This window comes from Phyllostomus hastatus, unplaced genomic scaffold (assembly GCF_019186645.2).
Source record: "Phyllostomus hastatus isolate PE091 unplaced genomic scaffold, TTU_PhHast_1.1 phas_scaffold_317, whole genome shotgun sequence".
NCBI lineage: Eukaryota > Metazoa > Chordata > Mammalia > Chiroptera > Phyllostomidae > Phyllostomus > Phyllostomus hastatus.
In genome coordinates this window covers 13,360-28,520 of record NW_025334023.1, presented here as the reverse complement: position 1 = coordinate 28,520, position 15,161 = coordinate 13,360, and the positions used below count along the sequence as shown (strand labels likewise).

At 35.6% G+C, this 15,161-nt stretch overlaps 1 protein-coding gene across 1 annotated transcript; it reads right to left on the bottom strand.

Annotated features, from left to right (window-relative positions):
• Window positions 1-5,540: 5,540 nt before the first annotated feature.
• Window positions 5,541-6,476, bottom strand: LOC123805559 (olfactory receptor 51A4-like). Its single transcript, XM_045818215.1, has one exon. It carries the CDS (start codon window positions 6,474-6,476, stop codon window positions 5,541-5,543), a length of 936 nt encoding a protein of 311 aa, XP_045674171.1.
• Between the last annotated feature and the right edge of the window lie 8,685 nt (window positions 6,477-15,161).

Sequence of the window (15,161 nt, the reverse complement as noted above, 5' to 3'; positions counted from 1 at the left end):
TGTTACTATTGTTTTGTTTTCTTTTAACACTTCCTACCTAGAGAACACAAATTAATCCTCAAATTGTTGGTCAAGGGTCAGTAGTAACCCAGTGCAAAGTGCGTTCCTATTGATTGCAGCACTGCTTTTCCTGCTGCCTCTAGTTTCATAGGATCCCATGGAAATGAATGTCATTTTGATACCCACTGACAAACACTGAATGAGTGAAAAGTCATAGCCTCATCCAGGAGGGCTGTGTTTTTCAGTTAAATCTTATGCAAACATCCTTTACAATTACTTAAAACCCAAAGTGTTGTAAATAAGTGTTTTTTTTGGTTAAAATTATGACTTTACTTTCTTGTTTATCAAGATTTGAACCTAATCACAAGTATACAGAGTTAGGACAGATTGAGGACAAAGACAGCTAGTGGTCATAATTTGTTTCTCTCATGCCTCATTGAAGCTCATTGGATGCACATAACCACACCAAGAAACAACATGTACTCTCATGTAAAGGGATAACTCTAACAGTCAGCAAATTGTGTCACAGAAATCCCATGTCAGTATTCCTTTCTTTTCATTTCTTTCTGTGTTTGGGCTGTGATTCAAACCTACCTATAAGTTGATTCTCATTGGTTGGCCAAACTGAACTACCACCTCTGCATTTCCATGAATTGTTGAACATTTTAGAGCTGGGCTATTGCCATTTATCCTAAAGACCAGGAGCCACAGTCACACATGGAAGTAATGGCTTGTTTTAATTGATAAAAAGGAAATGGCAATGTGAATGTCAGGACACATACCAGCAAGGAGTCTGTCAAACCAATCAATGTCAAATAAATGAATATTTTGATTTTCAAATAAACACATTGAATATTATTTAATAAAGGAATGGATGGAAAGCATGTTGTCATGGGCTTAATTGTTTCCTTCTCCAAATTCATATGTATTTAAGTCCTAACTTTCAGCTCTTGAGAATGTTATCGTATTTGGAGATAGGGTCTTTAAGAAGTCAGTAAGGTCAAATGAAATCATTAGAATAGGCCCTAATCAAACATGACTGTTATCTGGATAAGGAAAGGAATTTGGACACAGAGACACATAAGGGGAAGTCAATATGAAGAGTGAGAAAAGCTCTGTCTTCACCAAATACCAGCATGGCTTCTATCAACTCAAAGCTGTATCTCTGCATAATGATGCCTATTTCTCTTAAAATGTGTGCTTGAGAAAGGTCAGCCTTCATAAAAGAATTTACTGATTATCTCAGCCCAGACCTAACTATTGGCCCCTGTTCTGCCTTTTCTTTAGAAACTTTGCAATTGCAAATCCTTTGTCTGTCTCTTTGAGAAATGACTTCTATACTCTCAGAAATGCCTTTCTCAAGGACCTGGGAGCCATCCCTTTAAAGTTCAATCATCATGAAAGATATGGACCCTGTTTCCTAGTCTCTGTGAGAGAGTAGAAGCCTAACTTCAATAAGCACTCTTAAACACAGGTGACCAAATCACTCCTTACTCTAATGTCTTTCAATACTTTTCCTTACGAATGCCCTAGCATTTCAAGTTTCTCACCTATTGTTTCAAAGGAGCTGAGCTCAGTTCTATATTGAAGTTTCTCTCCCTGACTCCAGCAGTCTGAATAAAACCTGCATTGCAGTTTTAACAAATGTCCAGTGTTGAAACTTTCTTTTATAGGAGATGCATAAAGAAAATGACCATCTTCAAGGTCAGGGAAAAAAAGCCTGGAAAAGATCCTCCTTTTGGTCCTCAGGAGCTGCAACCTGTGTCAACACTTTGATATCAGAGTTCTAGCCTTCAGAATTGTGAGAAAATAAATTTCTGATGTTTAAGCCACCCAGTCTGTGCTAATGGACATGGCAGCCCTAGGAAATTAACACATATTTTTGAATAAGAGAGTGAGGTGTTGCTGTAACAAATACCTAAAATTTTTGGAGTGAATTTGGAAGTAGGTAATGAGTAGAAGGTAAAAGAAAGTTGAGGTCCTTATTAGAAAAAGCTAGATTGTCTTGAAGAGTCTTTTGCCAGGAATACAGATATAAAAGCAATGCAGGTGAAGACCAAAAAAGAAAAAAAGGGAGATGAAGAGAAATTTCGTATTGTCCTAGGGAATTTTGATACATGTATCATCGTGAAGAGAATGTTGGAAGTGTATAAACATTAAAGGTTATCTGGTGAGGTCTGAGAGAAACAATGAAAATGTTATTGGAAAATGGAAAAAAGATGATTCTTGACATTAAATGCCTAAGAACTTGGCTGAATTGTGTTCTCGAGTTGTGTGGAAAGTGGAATTTGTAAATGATGAACTGACTGTTTATCTGAGGAGATTTCTAAGTTTTGAAGGTACAGTCTATTTTCTGCTTGCTACTGAGAGTAAATTGTGAGAAAGATAAATTGAGAAGAAGTTGTTAAACCAAAAGAAAATACAACTTGAAGATTTGGAAAATTCTGAGCCTATCCATTTGCAAAAAATGAAAAAAAATATGTCTTCTATAGACAGCATCAAGGGTGTGTCTGGACAACCTCCTGCTAAAGAATTATCGGTGTGACTCCTGCATCCATCATCCACTTTAGCAAAGGTTGTTTTGAGATGTAGTTATCTAGAGAATATCTGTAGAGGACCTTCCTGGCTGATGACTTGGAACACTGTGAGTTGCATTGAGGCCAAAAGGCTTTTTTGAGAAGTATATTCCAGCAAAAATATTGTCAGTTCCTACCAATTGGGATGGAAATAGGACAGAAGGAAGGAGAAGTGTCAAACTTCTGGAAGGGTACAGGTCTAGCCAGTGGAGCTACTAAGCTGTGAACATATGTTAACCTTCAAAAAAGAGAAGAATGAACCCAAAGTTTGTTCACAGATTGGCAGTGCTTCCGAGGCTACCAAGGGCCCAGAGAGCAAAGGTTTGGGGGAAAGGGCTCTATCCTCTTTGGTTTCAAAGGGCAGAGTCACTTCCTTGATTTCAGTGGAACAGTCTGCCAATACCTAGGGTTGAAGCAACATGGGCCCAAAATGCAATAATGACACACTGGTAGGCCTGGAGATCAAAACATCAAGCAAAAGACACCCATTCTGAAGCCTTAAAATCTAACCAAATTTTTCCTACTGTGTTCCAGATTTCTTGGCATCTGTGACCTCTTGCTTTTCAATTTATTTTTTATTGGAATGGGAATGTCTATCTTATACCAGCCTCACCATTGTGCTTTTGAAGCAGGTAACTCATTGTCTATACTCACAGGCTCCCTGTGAAATTTTTACATGGGTTATGCACTCAAGACACAGATCAACTTCTAGCCCCTTATAATTTCCTGTTATAAGATAACATTGTGGAAACAGATACAATCCTGAATGCAAAAGCTGAAATATAGCTAACACAGTACCACCATGGGGTATAAAAGAAAGATGTGAATCCCAGCTCTTAATTTCTTGTCTGTGTGAAGTTCATGGAGTTAATTTCTCAGAGCCTCAATATCTTTAACTGAAAAAATAGACAGGAATATTTTATATAAAGTCAGGTTAATGTTAAAGTAAAACAAAAATATGCTTGAAAATGCAAGAAGCACACATTGTATATGTTAGAGTTTCAAAAGCTATGTTTATGTCTCTAAAAAGTTCTCATTAATCCTGAGGTGCCTTCCAGTCATGGGCTACTTATTAATTATTGAGCATTTGACACTTACAGAATCCGCTTCCTGATTTAACTGAAGACATGAATATAGGAGACAAGAATTGCTCTGATTTGTGGAAAAGACATGTCAATAAGTGGACATAAGAAAAGATTAAAATTTTGATCTATGGTCTGCAAGGTTTTGACATCATATTAGGAAGGTAAATTGAACTTTATGTCACCCATCAAAACCCAGACAATAAATTCCTCCTTAATCCCATATTATATTTTCTTCTTTTAAAATCTTTGGACATTTGTGTTATGCCTACCTTTGTAATAACACTTAAGAAAATTGTATTACATCTGTATAGAGTATTTCCGAACTTTTCAACAATTTCCTTTTTTCCCCAAATATAGTCTTATTATACAGTCACTCAAGAATAATTATTTATTTGTATTTCACTCAATAAAAATTATTTATTGGAGATTATTTACTGGGATTAATATGCTAGACATTAGGTACACAGAGATAAATAAAGTAGATAAAATTTACCATTCTTGATTATACACCTTATTCAGAAAGTAAAGGGAAAATGAAATAAACAAATTATATCTGTCATTGCAAATAATAATAAACAAACAAAAAAAGAAAACATATAAACTAACTATAAAAGAGATTTTTAAAAGAAGGATCCGGAGAACATTATGCTAAGTGAAATAAACAAGTTAGAGAAAGACAAATAACATATTTCACTCAAATGATGAATCTAATGAACAAACTGAACTAACAATGAAAATGGGAACAGACTCATACATGGAGAACAGGATGACAGCTCACGGGGATTGGGAGGTTAGGGGGTGGAATGGTAGAGCAAAACGGAAAAAAGGACTCATGGACATGGGCAACAGTGTAGTAATCAATGGGGGGAGGGAAGTATAAAGAGACTAAATGGTAATGGAAAAATATAATAAAGATTAAATTTTTTAAAGGGAGGGTCATAATTAGAACTGAGGATTTAGGGTTGTATTCCACAGTGAAATATAATAAAAACTTAACAAAACAATGGATAAAAATGAGTATGAAAAGAAGTCATAAGAAAAGGGATCAGATGTGAAAAGTCACAAGAAGCAAAGAGATCTATGAATTCCCCAAATATACAAAGGTCAAAGGGGGGTGGAATTTAATAATTATTTTTTGTTGATGATGTAGAGAATATCCAGTCAATGTGTAATCTTGTAGTATGTAGTTCATTGCTTTAATTTTATTCTCCAAAAATAAAGAGTCCTATATACAAGAGACATCACATCATCTAATTTTCATTTTGAAGGCACAACTCTTGCCTGGCATAGTTAGAAAGTAGGAAGAGCAGATATGTAGAAACTTGGAGGTGATTACAATATTTAACTAGAGAAGTGCTGATGACACAAAGGTAGGGCAAAAATAGGTTTACAGTTAGGATGGAAAGTAATACAATAACTAATAAATAATAAGGTAAGATAAAGTGTGTTTTGCATATGCACAACTGGAAACCTATTTTTGCATCACTCTGTATAATAGGGTTGCTGAATAAAGATAGTGAGAAGATGAAATACATATAGATGGAATTCATTTGAAGGATGAGGAAGCTACTTCTGTAAGGAGGATATATATTACCATTTTTGTTCTTAACATAGAATCATTATAAAACATCTATTTTTATCCTGACAACTGACTTTTCCCTGTACCCCATAATGGAGAGAACTCAAGGTATGTACTGCCTGTTACCATTTCTATTTACATCTTACTCCATATTACTTGTGAATGAAATCAATTTGATAATAATGACAAAAATTATATTAATGAGTCTTTTCTGTCAAATATTAGGTTCTTTGAAACTAGGTTGAAATCTTCCCTAAGACAACCTGTCACTATGTGTCTTATTATACATCAGTGTTGTACCTACTTCTGACATAACTTAGCCACAACTCTAACTCTAATCTGCCGAGTTTTCACACAGTACACAATTGGGTTCATCAATGGAGGCACAAGTAAGAGAACATTTGCCATGAGAACTTTGAAGAGAGGAGAGACATGCCGAGCAAAGCGATGGATAATGGACAGATTGATGATGGGCAGATAGAAGATGATCACGGCACAGATGTGTGAAACACAAGTATTGAGGGCTCTCAGCTGCTCCTTCTGGGATGCAATTCCCAGCACAGTCTTGAGGATCAGGAAGTAAGAGACAGAGATGAACATAAAGTCTACCATACCACAAAGTGCTACAAAAAATCCATAGATGACATCAATTTTGTTGTCAGAACAGGCCAACTTCATAACATCTTGGTGGAGACAGTAAGAATGGGATAATTGGCTTTTCTGGCAATATTGCAACTTTCTCAAAGTGAAGGGGAAGGGGAGAACCAGGAGGATGCTTCTAAAGGACAATACTAGCCCTATTTTGGCAACTCTGACAGCAGTAAGAATGGAGCTATATCTCAGGGGGTTGTGGATGGCTAGAAAGCGGTCAAATGACATGGTCAGGAGCACTGAGGACTCCAGTAGCATGAATCCATGGATGAAGAATTCCTGGGCAAAGCAGGCATTGGCAGAAATTCCAGGAGCATTGAACAAGAAGATCCTCAACATGGTGGGCAGAGAGGATAAGGACAAACCCAAGTCAGACAGGGCCAACATGGACAGGAAATAGTACATGGGCTCATGCAAGGAGGGCTCTGTCTTGATGACAAAAAGGATGGTACAGTTTCCCAGAAGAGCAAGAACATACGCGCTGCAGATGGGGATGGAGATCCAGATGTGTGCATATTCCAGCCCTGGCATCCCAACCAAAAAGAAGGTGGTGACTTCAACCTGTGATGTGTTGATAATAGACATGATGCAGTGAGGGCCCTGCAATGAAAGAGACAGATGTTCAGTTGAGAAAATAGATAAAGCTGGAAATTTCACCAGAGGAAAGGCAGTTTTTGAAGTTTCTGGCATTATGTAGAACTTTCAACAAGACAAAGCATTTACGTGGCTGACAAACATAGAAAAATACATACCACATTAGACTAGAATCTTCAGATGTTACAGCTTGAAACAACTACTTCTGGCCATGTTTTTCCTTGGAGAAACTATTTTTATTTCACATTCAAATATGTATCTGAATTCATTTTACCTGCAAAGTTTGAGCCACCTACAGTCAGTCATCCTTGAGTCCTCCTGCTGTCTTGCTTTCACACCCTACATATGATGTTGGGTAAAATATATGATTTCTAGCTTGACACTAAAGAAAGGGAAAAGAATATCACAGCCAGTTTCTAAGTTTTGGATATTCCACAAATGTATGATTTTACTAAAAACAAACTCTTTGGTTTTATATCCTGCAATTTGAAAATTGGCTGTATAAACATTCTTCTGTGATTTTCATGACTTTAAATTATTTATATATTAATAAGAATGGTTACAGCAGAAATTACCGACACATCATGTTTCATCTTCTCATGGCCTGGAATTTGTGACCACTTGTATGGTGTTGACTGGAGAATAATAACCTGAAGTGGACAATATCACAACTTAGGAGAATTTAAATTCTGCAGAAAACTAATTCCCTGAATGGTGAATAGTTCATTCATATAGTCACTAAAAAGAACAATTTTCCTAGAGGAGTGACTTCTGAGGTGTTTCTCTGCTTGATGTGAAGCTCTAAGTTGTTGATTGCCAAAAAAGAAAAGTAATGTAAAAGGCAAATAGATTAGAATATCAGAATACTTAGCAGACGATGTATACTTTGGAGAGCACTTTTCAAACTGCCTGCGGGATTAAGCAAAGAATGGCAGAGGTGATTGGGTTTGTCTGCCACCCAGGGCTTCTGGTGATATATGAGGGTTTGCATGCATTTCCTCCTGCAGTCATCTGGTACAGGAACACTAGACTCTCTGGAGGTTGCAGCCAGGTTGGATCTGTCCTGGGAATAAGAATAAACATGGACTGATATTGCAAATCCACAGAGAGAGTTACTACTAGGGACATGAAATAAGTATCTAGTCCTTGAATTATGGACTGTTTTGGTTAGAGAGAGATCCTTAATAACAAGGCATGGGAGAGATGTGGTAAATGTTGTGCACAATCTCTGACACTCTGATGAGCTCAGATATTGCTCCCCTGCCTGGGACAGAGTCAATGCACAGATACTATGAGTCTGTGCATTTACAGAAGTGATAAAAACAAATACCCAATGACACACTTTTAACCTAGACTTTAACTCCTTAATCCTGGACTTATCTTTCCACATTCATCATAAACTAAATATCCCTTTAGACCAACTTGTTCAAATTAGATTCCTTTTCTGCCTTCTGAAATCTGTCTCTTCTTAGGGTCTCTTCATAATAAATTTTTATGCTTAACATTTTACAAGGCAAAAATCTGAGCATTTTAATCTCTTCTTTCCTACATTTTGTACAGTTAGATTGCTCTACTTATTGAGGCTTGTTTACTACTAGATGCCGATTTTGAATCATTTAATATTTTGAATAGTAGTAAATATTGTTATTGCCTTCATTTAATCAATGAAGAAAAGTGTTTCTCAAGGAGGTCAAATAATCTGTCCAAGATCTGTAGGAGTTGCATGGTAGAAGTAAGATAGGAATTCAGATCTGTCAGATTCCCAATAACTAAACATATGCTATGCAGTCAGGAAGGCCAATCAATACTTGGGAAGTTATGAACTGAATGGTTGTCTGGAATTCTGTTATTTTCAGCATTCTAAACTGCCTGCCATCTTATTCTTGGAGATAACATCATTAATCCCACAGTTCAAAACCTTTGGGACAAAGAAAATAATGCAAATACTATGAATTTTAAGGAAAAGCTTCTTGAGGAGAAAACAAACACATACTCATCCTCATTTATCAATGGTCTAGTAAAAAAGTGTTAAGTAGACCAAGGAGAGGAAGCATAACAAAGTTTTACTATAACCCTCCATCATGAAGTCTTTTAAACTTTATTAAGATTAGTTTTAGATTGCTAAAGGGCTACCATTTACATTCCCCTTGGTTGCAGAGTCAATCACTCAGTCCCATCTACTCTTACTTTCTTTCTGAGGTTTTGTATAGGTTCTTGTCCTTAAAGAAACAGCTGAGGCACCTTGGTTCTTTTCAATTATGTATTGCTATGGTGGTGTTATGTGTCCTTTGGCTCAATGCTCAACTTTGGGGACTAAGTTAATTTGTTCCAAGCTACAACAGGGCAAGTAGCACATTTATTTTGTTAATATTGATATGTCCAGTCACTAGCACTGTGGAAGGAATATGGCAGCTTAGTAAATATTTATTGAATGAATGGATTGCATTTTTTAAACTGTCACCATATGTGCTATTTGACCTTTATTATTATTCCCATTTTGCTGTGTTTGCTGTAGAATAAAAGAACAGATTTTAGACATTGTAGCGTCTTCTCATGAATGTTTACATATTAATATAGTATTATTCCTATTTTTACATATGTTTAACTTACATATTAGATGTTGAAACTTTTTTCTATGCAGATAATGCATAAAAGTTATTTGCATATAAACATTTAAATACATATTACAAATACTAAAATTGAATGATGTGTTAAATATGATTTTTTAAAGATTTTATTTATTTATTTTTAGAGTGGGAAGGGAGGGAGATAGAGAGAGAGAGAGAGGGAAACATCAATGTGCGGTTGCTAGGGGTTATAGCCTGCAACCCAGGCATGTACCCTGGCTGGGAATCGAACCTGCGACACTGGTTCGCAGCCGGCGCTCAATCCACTGAGCTACGCCAGCCACGTAAATATAATTATTAACATTTTCTCAAATAGATTTGAAGTATTTTTTCTATAACAGAAAAAAAAGAGTCAGTTAATGTTTCTTTTGACTCCCAGACCCCAATGATGATGAAGATATGGCATATAAAGTAGGTGGGAGTCAGCCAAAAGCCATGTCTCCATAGACAATTTTAGGATAAGTTAATTTATTAAGAAATAATAATATGGGACCATCCAAAGATATAATTTCCATGTCAGGGTGATAGTGAAAATATAAATTAAGTCAAAAAGGCAAAGAAAAGAATAAAAATGGTAAGATCAGAGATCACTAAAATACCTATCTGACATAATTGGAGAAAATCAACAAAGCAGCAACCTGGCACTGTAAAATTTGAGAATTTCATTAAAAAATTTATCCACACACTATCAACAGTGAAAACACAAAATTTATATTAATAATGAAGACAGGGAATGTTACTAAAAATATTATCAACAATGTAAAAGATATTAAGTACATATGATAAACAACTTTTTTTTCCAATAAAATAGTTAACTTAGGGGAAATGGACAAATTATTCAAAAGACACTAATCTTCATAAAATAACAGGAAAGAAAAAAGATGGGTAGTTCTTTATCTGTCAATAAAATTTAATACACAAGTTTAAAAAAAAACCCTGAAATTAAACTCCAGGTCAGAAGGCCAAATGTGTGATTTACTTTAAGTATTTTTTCTGGGGACCACCCTGCCTGGTCTCAGGAAGCTGTAACCCCCCGTGACTTAGGCTGAATGAGAGACCTCTGGATCAGGAGCCACTAAGGAGACAAAACTTATTTCCCTGGCATGAACGTTGCCTGTTCTATGCCCGACCTCCTAAGCTTGATCAGTTAGCTAATGACGGGTAAGATTTCCCAAGAGGGGAATTGCCTAAGATAGGCATGATCACGTAGAGGCTTCTAGGAAGAGACTCAGGGCTATGGAAATGAAGGGGTGATGGACATCAACCCCTGCCCCCTTGGCTTTATCAAAGCCTGAGTCCTTCCTTGTTCTAAGTTGTGAGAATCCAAGTCTCCTGGCTGCCTTTGTCTTCTCTGTTAGCTCAGGCCTGCAGAAATAGCAGGGGCGGTGCAGCCCAGACCAGAAATGGTGGACCCCCGGGGTAATCAGGCCTGGGACATAGAATATGAAAGATCCTGTGAGATCTGTTTGCTGGAGGATGTTATTAGGTTAGAATTTGAAGGCACAGACAGGAAACCAAAACTAGCCTTTAAGCCCTGTTAGACCTTTCACATGATAAAATTCCAAGCTCTGCCCAGAATCATAGCGGAGGTTCTGTCTGCACCTTTGTAAGTTACCTACTTCTTTTGATCTTTTCTGCCAGACTGTGAATCCACAAACTAAGTCTGTATTCTCAACAAAAATCTGCTTGGGAATGGAAATGGCATGCTCTTCACTAGAGAGAGTGGCCATTCTGTCCCTATTCCCCCACAGGACCTGGTTGTCTCTGTGTATGTTTTTCTCATGTTTTTGACAAGTATCCATGGCAGAGATGGATACTACTGGCTGGTATCTGCCACACATTTTACAACAACAAAAAAGACCAATATTATAACAGTCTGTTGAAGAATAAAACACTTTTTCATCAGTTTCATGTGTTGCTGTCTAACCAATCACACAGTGAGAAACAGTTAACAATGGTCAATGTACCACGTGAGTGTAGGTACAAACATAATAAAAATATCAAGTAGAGCACAGAATGTACCAAACTGTAATATCATAACCAAGTAGAGTTTAACCTAGAATAAACATTTTTCAAAAATCATATATATGCTTCCCAGTGACATGGAGGAAAACTGCATGATCACTTCAGCAGATAAACTATATTTTCATCATAAACATCTGAGTAAAGTATAAATGGGGGGTACTACCTTGAATTGACAGATTTTATATATGTATAACGCATATATATGTATACTCCATACATATGCTATACTCCACTAATATGCTATACTCCACTAATATGCTATACTCCACTAATATGCTATAGCTAGCATTGAAAAAATGAAAAGATATTAGACATTTTCACTCACTACCAAGTAAAGGTCAGAATGTACCCATGATTATTCCTATTCAAAATTTTCTTAGATGTCCAAGACAATGTAATATAGGAAACATTACAGGGTAAAAAGAGAACATGGGGCAAAAAAGAAAAATGCATAAAAATTTGAAAGGATAGTGTAAAGATGTTTATTCACAAATGATATGATTGTTTATGTAGAAATTTATAAATACTAATATAAAGAATAAGTGAACTTAAGAAAAGTAAGCCAGGTTAAAAAAATAAAAAAGAAAATGAATGCCTACATACTTGAAAAAACAATTTGTGTAAATTTAGAATACCATTTACATCAAACAATGAAGATGTTCAATTAGGAACATAAAAAATGTAAAAATAAACATAAAGTACTTATGAAATATCAAAACTGAAAATTTCAAAACATTGCAGAAAAATTGAAAAGACCTATAGACCATATTAATTGAGTAAAGAATTCTATGCTGTTAAGATAACAATTCTTTCCAAAGGAGCATACTGACAGCACAATTTTACTGACATCCTAGTAGGTTTTATTGTGGAAATTGAAAGTTGATTGTATACTTTATGTGAAAATGCAAAAGGCCTGCAATGGGCAAGATGAGGAAGACATTAGACTACACCATTAGGACCTAGCACTAATTCAAAAGCAGCTTTTATACAGCAGTGTGGTATTGACACAATGTTGGAGGAGGTAATTGTGAGGTCATGACCTCCAGTGCACCACAAGCTGGAGCCACACAATTAGAACCTCCTTACCCTTCCTCTGTCCTTAGAATGTATGGTCTGCCCACCATTCCTACAGCGGAAGTCACTTTCAAGGAGGTAACCTTGACTGAGAGATGTATTATTGAGACCATCAGGACAGTACATGTGACTGGACCTAGTGAAGGCCTCTGTATAAACTTAAGATTCTTGCAAGCAGGTATGAAGACATACTGGTCTTGTGGCCCCAAGACAAACCTCACACATGTTCCCTGCCACCCACCATTCTGAAGTGGTCTGCCTCTTGCTTCTGTTGCTCCTTGTCCTTTGCATACAGAGGCCAGTTCCCCAATATTCCCAGGAAATTCTCTGAGGTTGCAAACCAGTACAGAATAGACAAAATGAGCAATTTATATATAAAAAGTAAATTAAATAATATTGAGGTTTATCATAAATCAATTTCATTTGGATCATAGACTTAAGTATTTTCAATAAGTGGAGCAATTTATATACAAAAACAAATTAATTACTATTGAGCTTTATCATAAATTGGTTTCATGTGGATCATAGATCTAAGTAGTACATGTAAAAGAAAAAATATGTAGAAGAAATTTATGATAACATGTTCATGACCTTGGATAGCCAAGGATAATAAACCTTAACCCTGAGATAGTGGCAATTAACCACTTAAAATTAATTAAAAGATCATCTATTTATTAAACCACACTTTTAAGAGAAGGAGAAGACAATCCATCCCCCAGGAGTAAATGTTCTCATTTTACATATCTGCCAAAGGAAATATAGAGAACTCGTACAAATTAATAGGTAAAATAATAAAAAAATGGGCAAGGTACCCAAACTGGCACTGTCCAACTTGCATTTGGGAAAATGAAAATTAACATCACAATGAGATACTATACTATAGCATAACAACTAGAACTGCCACAAGCAAACACATCTCTAAGAATATCTATAGAAACTGTATTCAAAATAGTCAAAATTTGAAAGAACTTCAATATTAGTCAGAGATTGGTTAAAATAATTTTATGTTCTGATTTAATTGGCTTGTGATATTACCTTATTACCCAGACATTGAAATGCTGCTCAAGTAATTCAATTGCCTTGCCAAGATTGAAAAGCAGGCTTTCCATGCCTCCTTTAGAGATGCTTTCAGGTAAAATGATATATATCTAGGTACCTGCCTGTCTTCTTAAACATAGCATTCTGCAGATGATTTACTATTTCATGATAATTTGCACTACCTACTCAGGACATTGGTTCCTAATTCTTGCTGTAATAGCATGATGTATGTATTTTCTAAGAACTTCCAAAAAATACTTACAGGCCACTCTATGGGTTGATTTTCTATGTATCCCTTAATAACTACTTTGAGTTGTATTTTAATAGCATTTCTCACTGATGTCATTCCGTCATCTTTGGCATTCTTAGTAAACAACTCCTGTTTTTGTTTCTTTTACTTGATTTGATTTGTTTTGATTTGTTTCTTCTTTCTAAGTGCCATTTCTCCAGCCCTTCTAGGAAGAAAAAGTCCCCCCTTTTTTTTATTACAGTTGCAGTGATTTTAGCAGCACCATAACCCACTTTTGCTAATCACAATGCATGTACAGCCATGGGTATATTGACCAAGTCTGTATTTTTCAGCCCTTTCTCTAGATCTCTGAAATGGAGCTCATATAGTGAAAGTCCACTCTCTTCTCTGTTAGTTGAGGTGTAAGAAGTGTCACCACTACCTACCCATTCTACCAGCTTACAACCACTTACCACACCATGGTGGTTCATTCAGAACATTGACAGAAGCAAAGAAGAGAGGTGAAGAGAGTGAGTGGGTGGTGCTAGTATCTTCTAGAACATGATAATAGTCCTAGGTTCCTGAAACTTTCGCTTCCTATCTGTAAACCATTGTAATGTTCTACCTAAGGATGTTAAGTTTGTTTAATGTGATATGATTTGGTTTACTGTCACTAGCAATGGACTGTCTATGATAGTAATACAATCTTTATAATTTTTAGAGTTTAGTGTGGATTAAATATAGTAGTGTTTATTAGATGTGGGGCTAAATTCAGTCAGTAACTTTTAGTGAGAACCTGACTATATCTTATTTCTATACATGAGATTACTTCACTTATTTTTTGATTTTTAAATCCTTTTTATGCTTGTTTTTATTTTACTGTTTGTCCCAAGTAATTAACTTGTAGAACAAGTAAACTCCATATTAATGGGCATTTTCAGACATATTCTAACAGATTCTTTGGTTTTCTTACTATGCATTATATTCATGTCTTCAAAATTTGCTAGGATTGCTATGCTTTTAACAAACATACAATAAGCCACTCATATTTTCCGTGCACTTTGCTTGACACTGACAAAGAGAGAAATTAAAATAGTCTACTTTGATCACCTACACATTGATGTAGGATATAGACAATTAAGAAATAATATCCTTATATAAGCCTATAACTGGCATAAAGAGGGGGTTATACAAGCTTGGATAAGGAACAGCTCACCCAATATGTATACCAAAGAAGGAAATTTATTAAATATATTACAAACACTTTAAAATATAAGTGAAAGAAATATTTGCTCATCTATTAGTTTCCTACAGTTAATATATATTTTACAGTACTAAAGCAAAAGCACTTTTATTTGAATTGATGATGAAATATGCTAAGAAACACACATACATTTCCCATAACACACACACATCAAGTGAGCTGTGTTTAGGAGATGCTGTTACCATATGTGCATTTGTGTGTGTGACTAATGTTGCACTTCATTTTAGTCACTACTGATCATGCCTGAGTTAATTAGAATCACATTTGCTTTTTTCCTAAATAAACACTTTTTGCAGTTTTAGAATAATATATTGAAATTTCATTAAATCAAATTAAGATAGTATGTACATAGCTGTTATTGATAAAATCATATAGCTGATTGTGTGAAGGGATAGAGGAGAGAGAGGAAGTAAGAAATG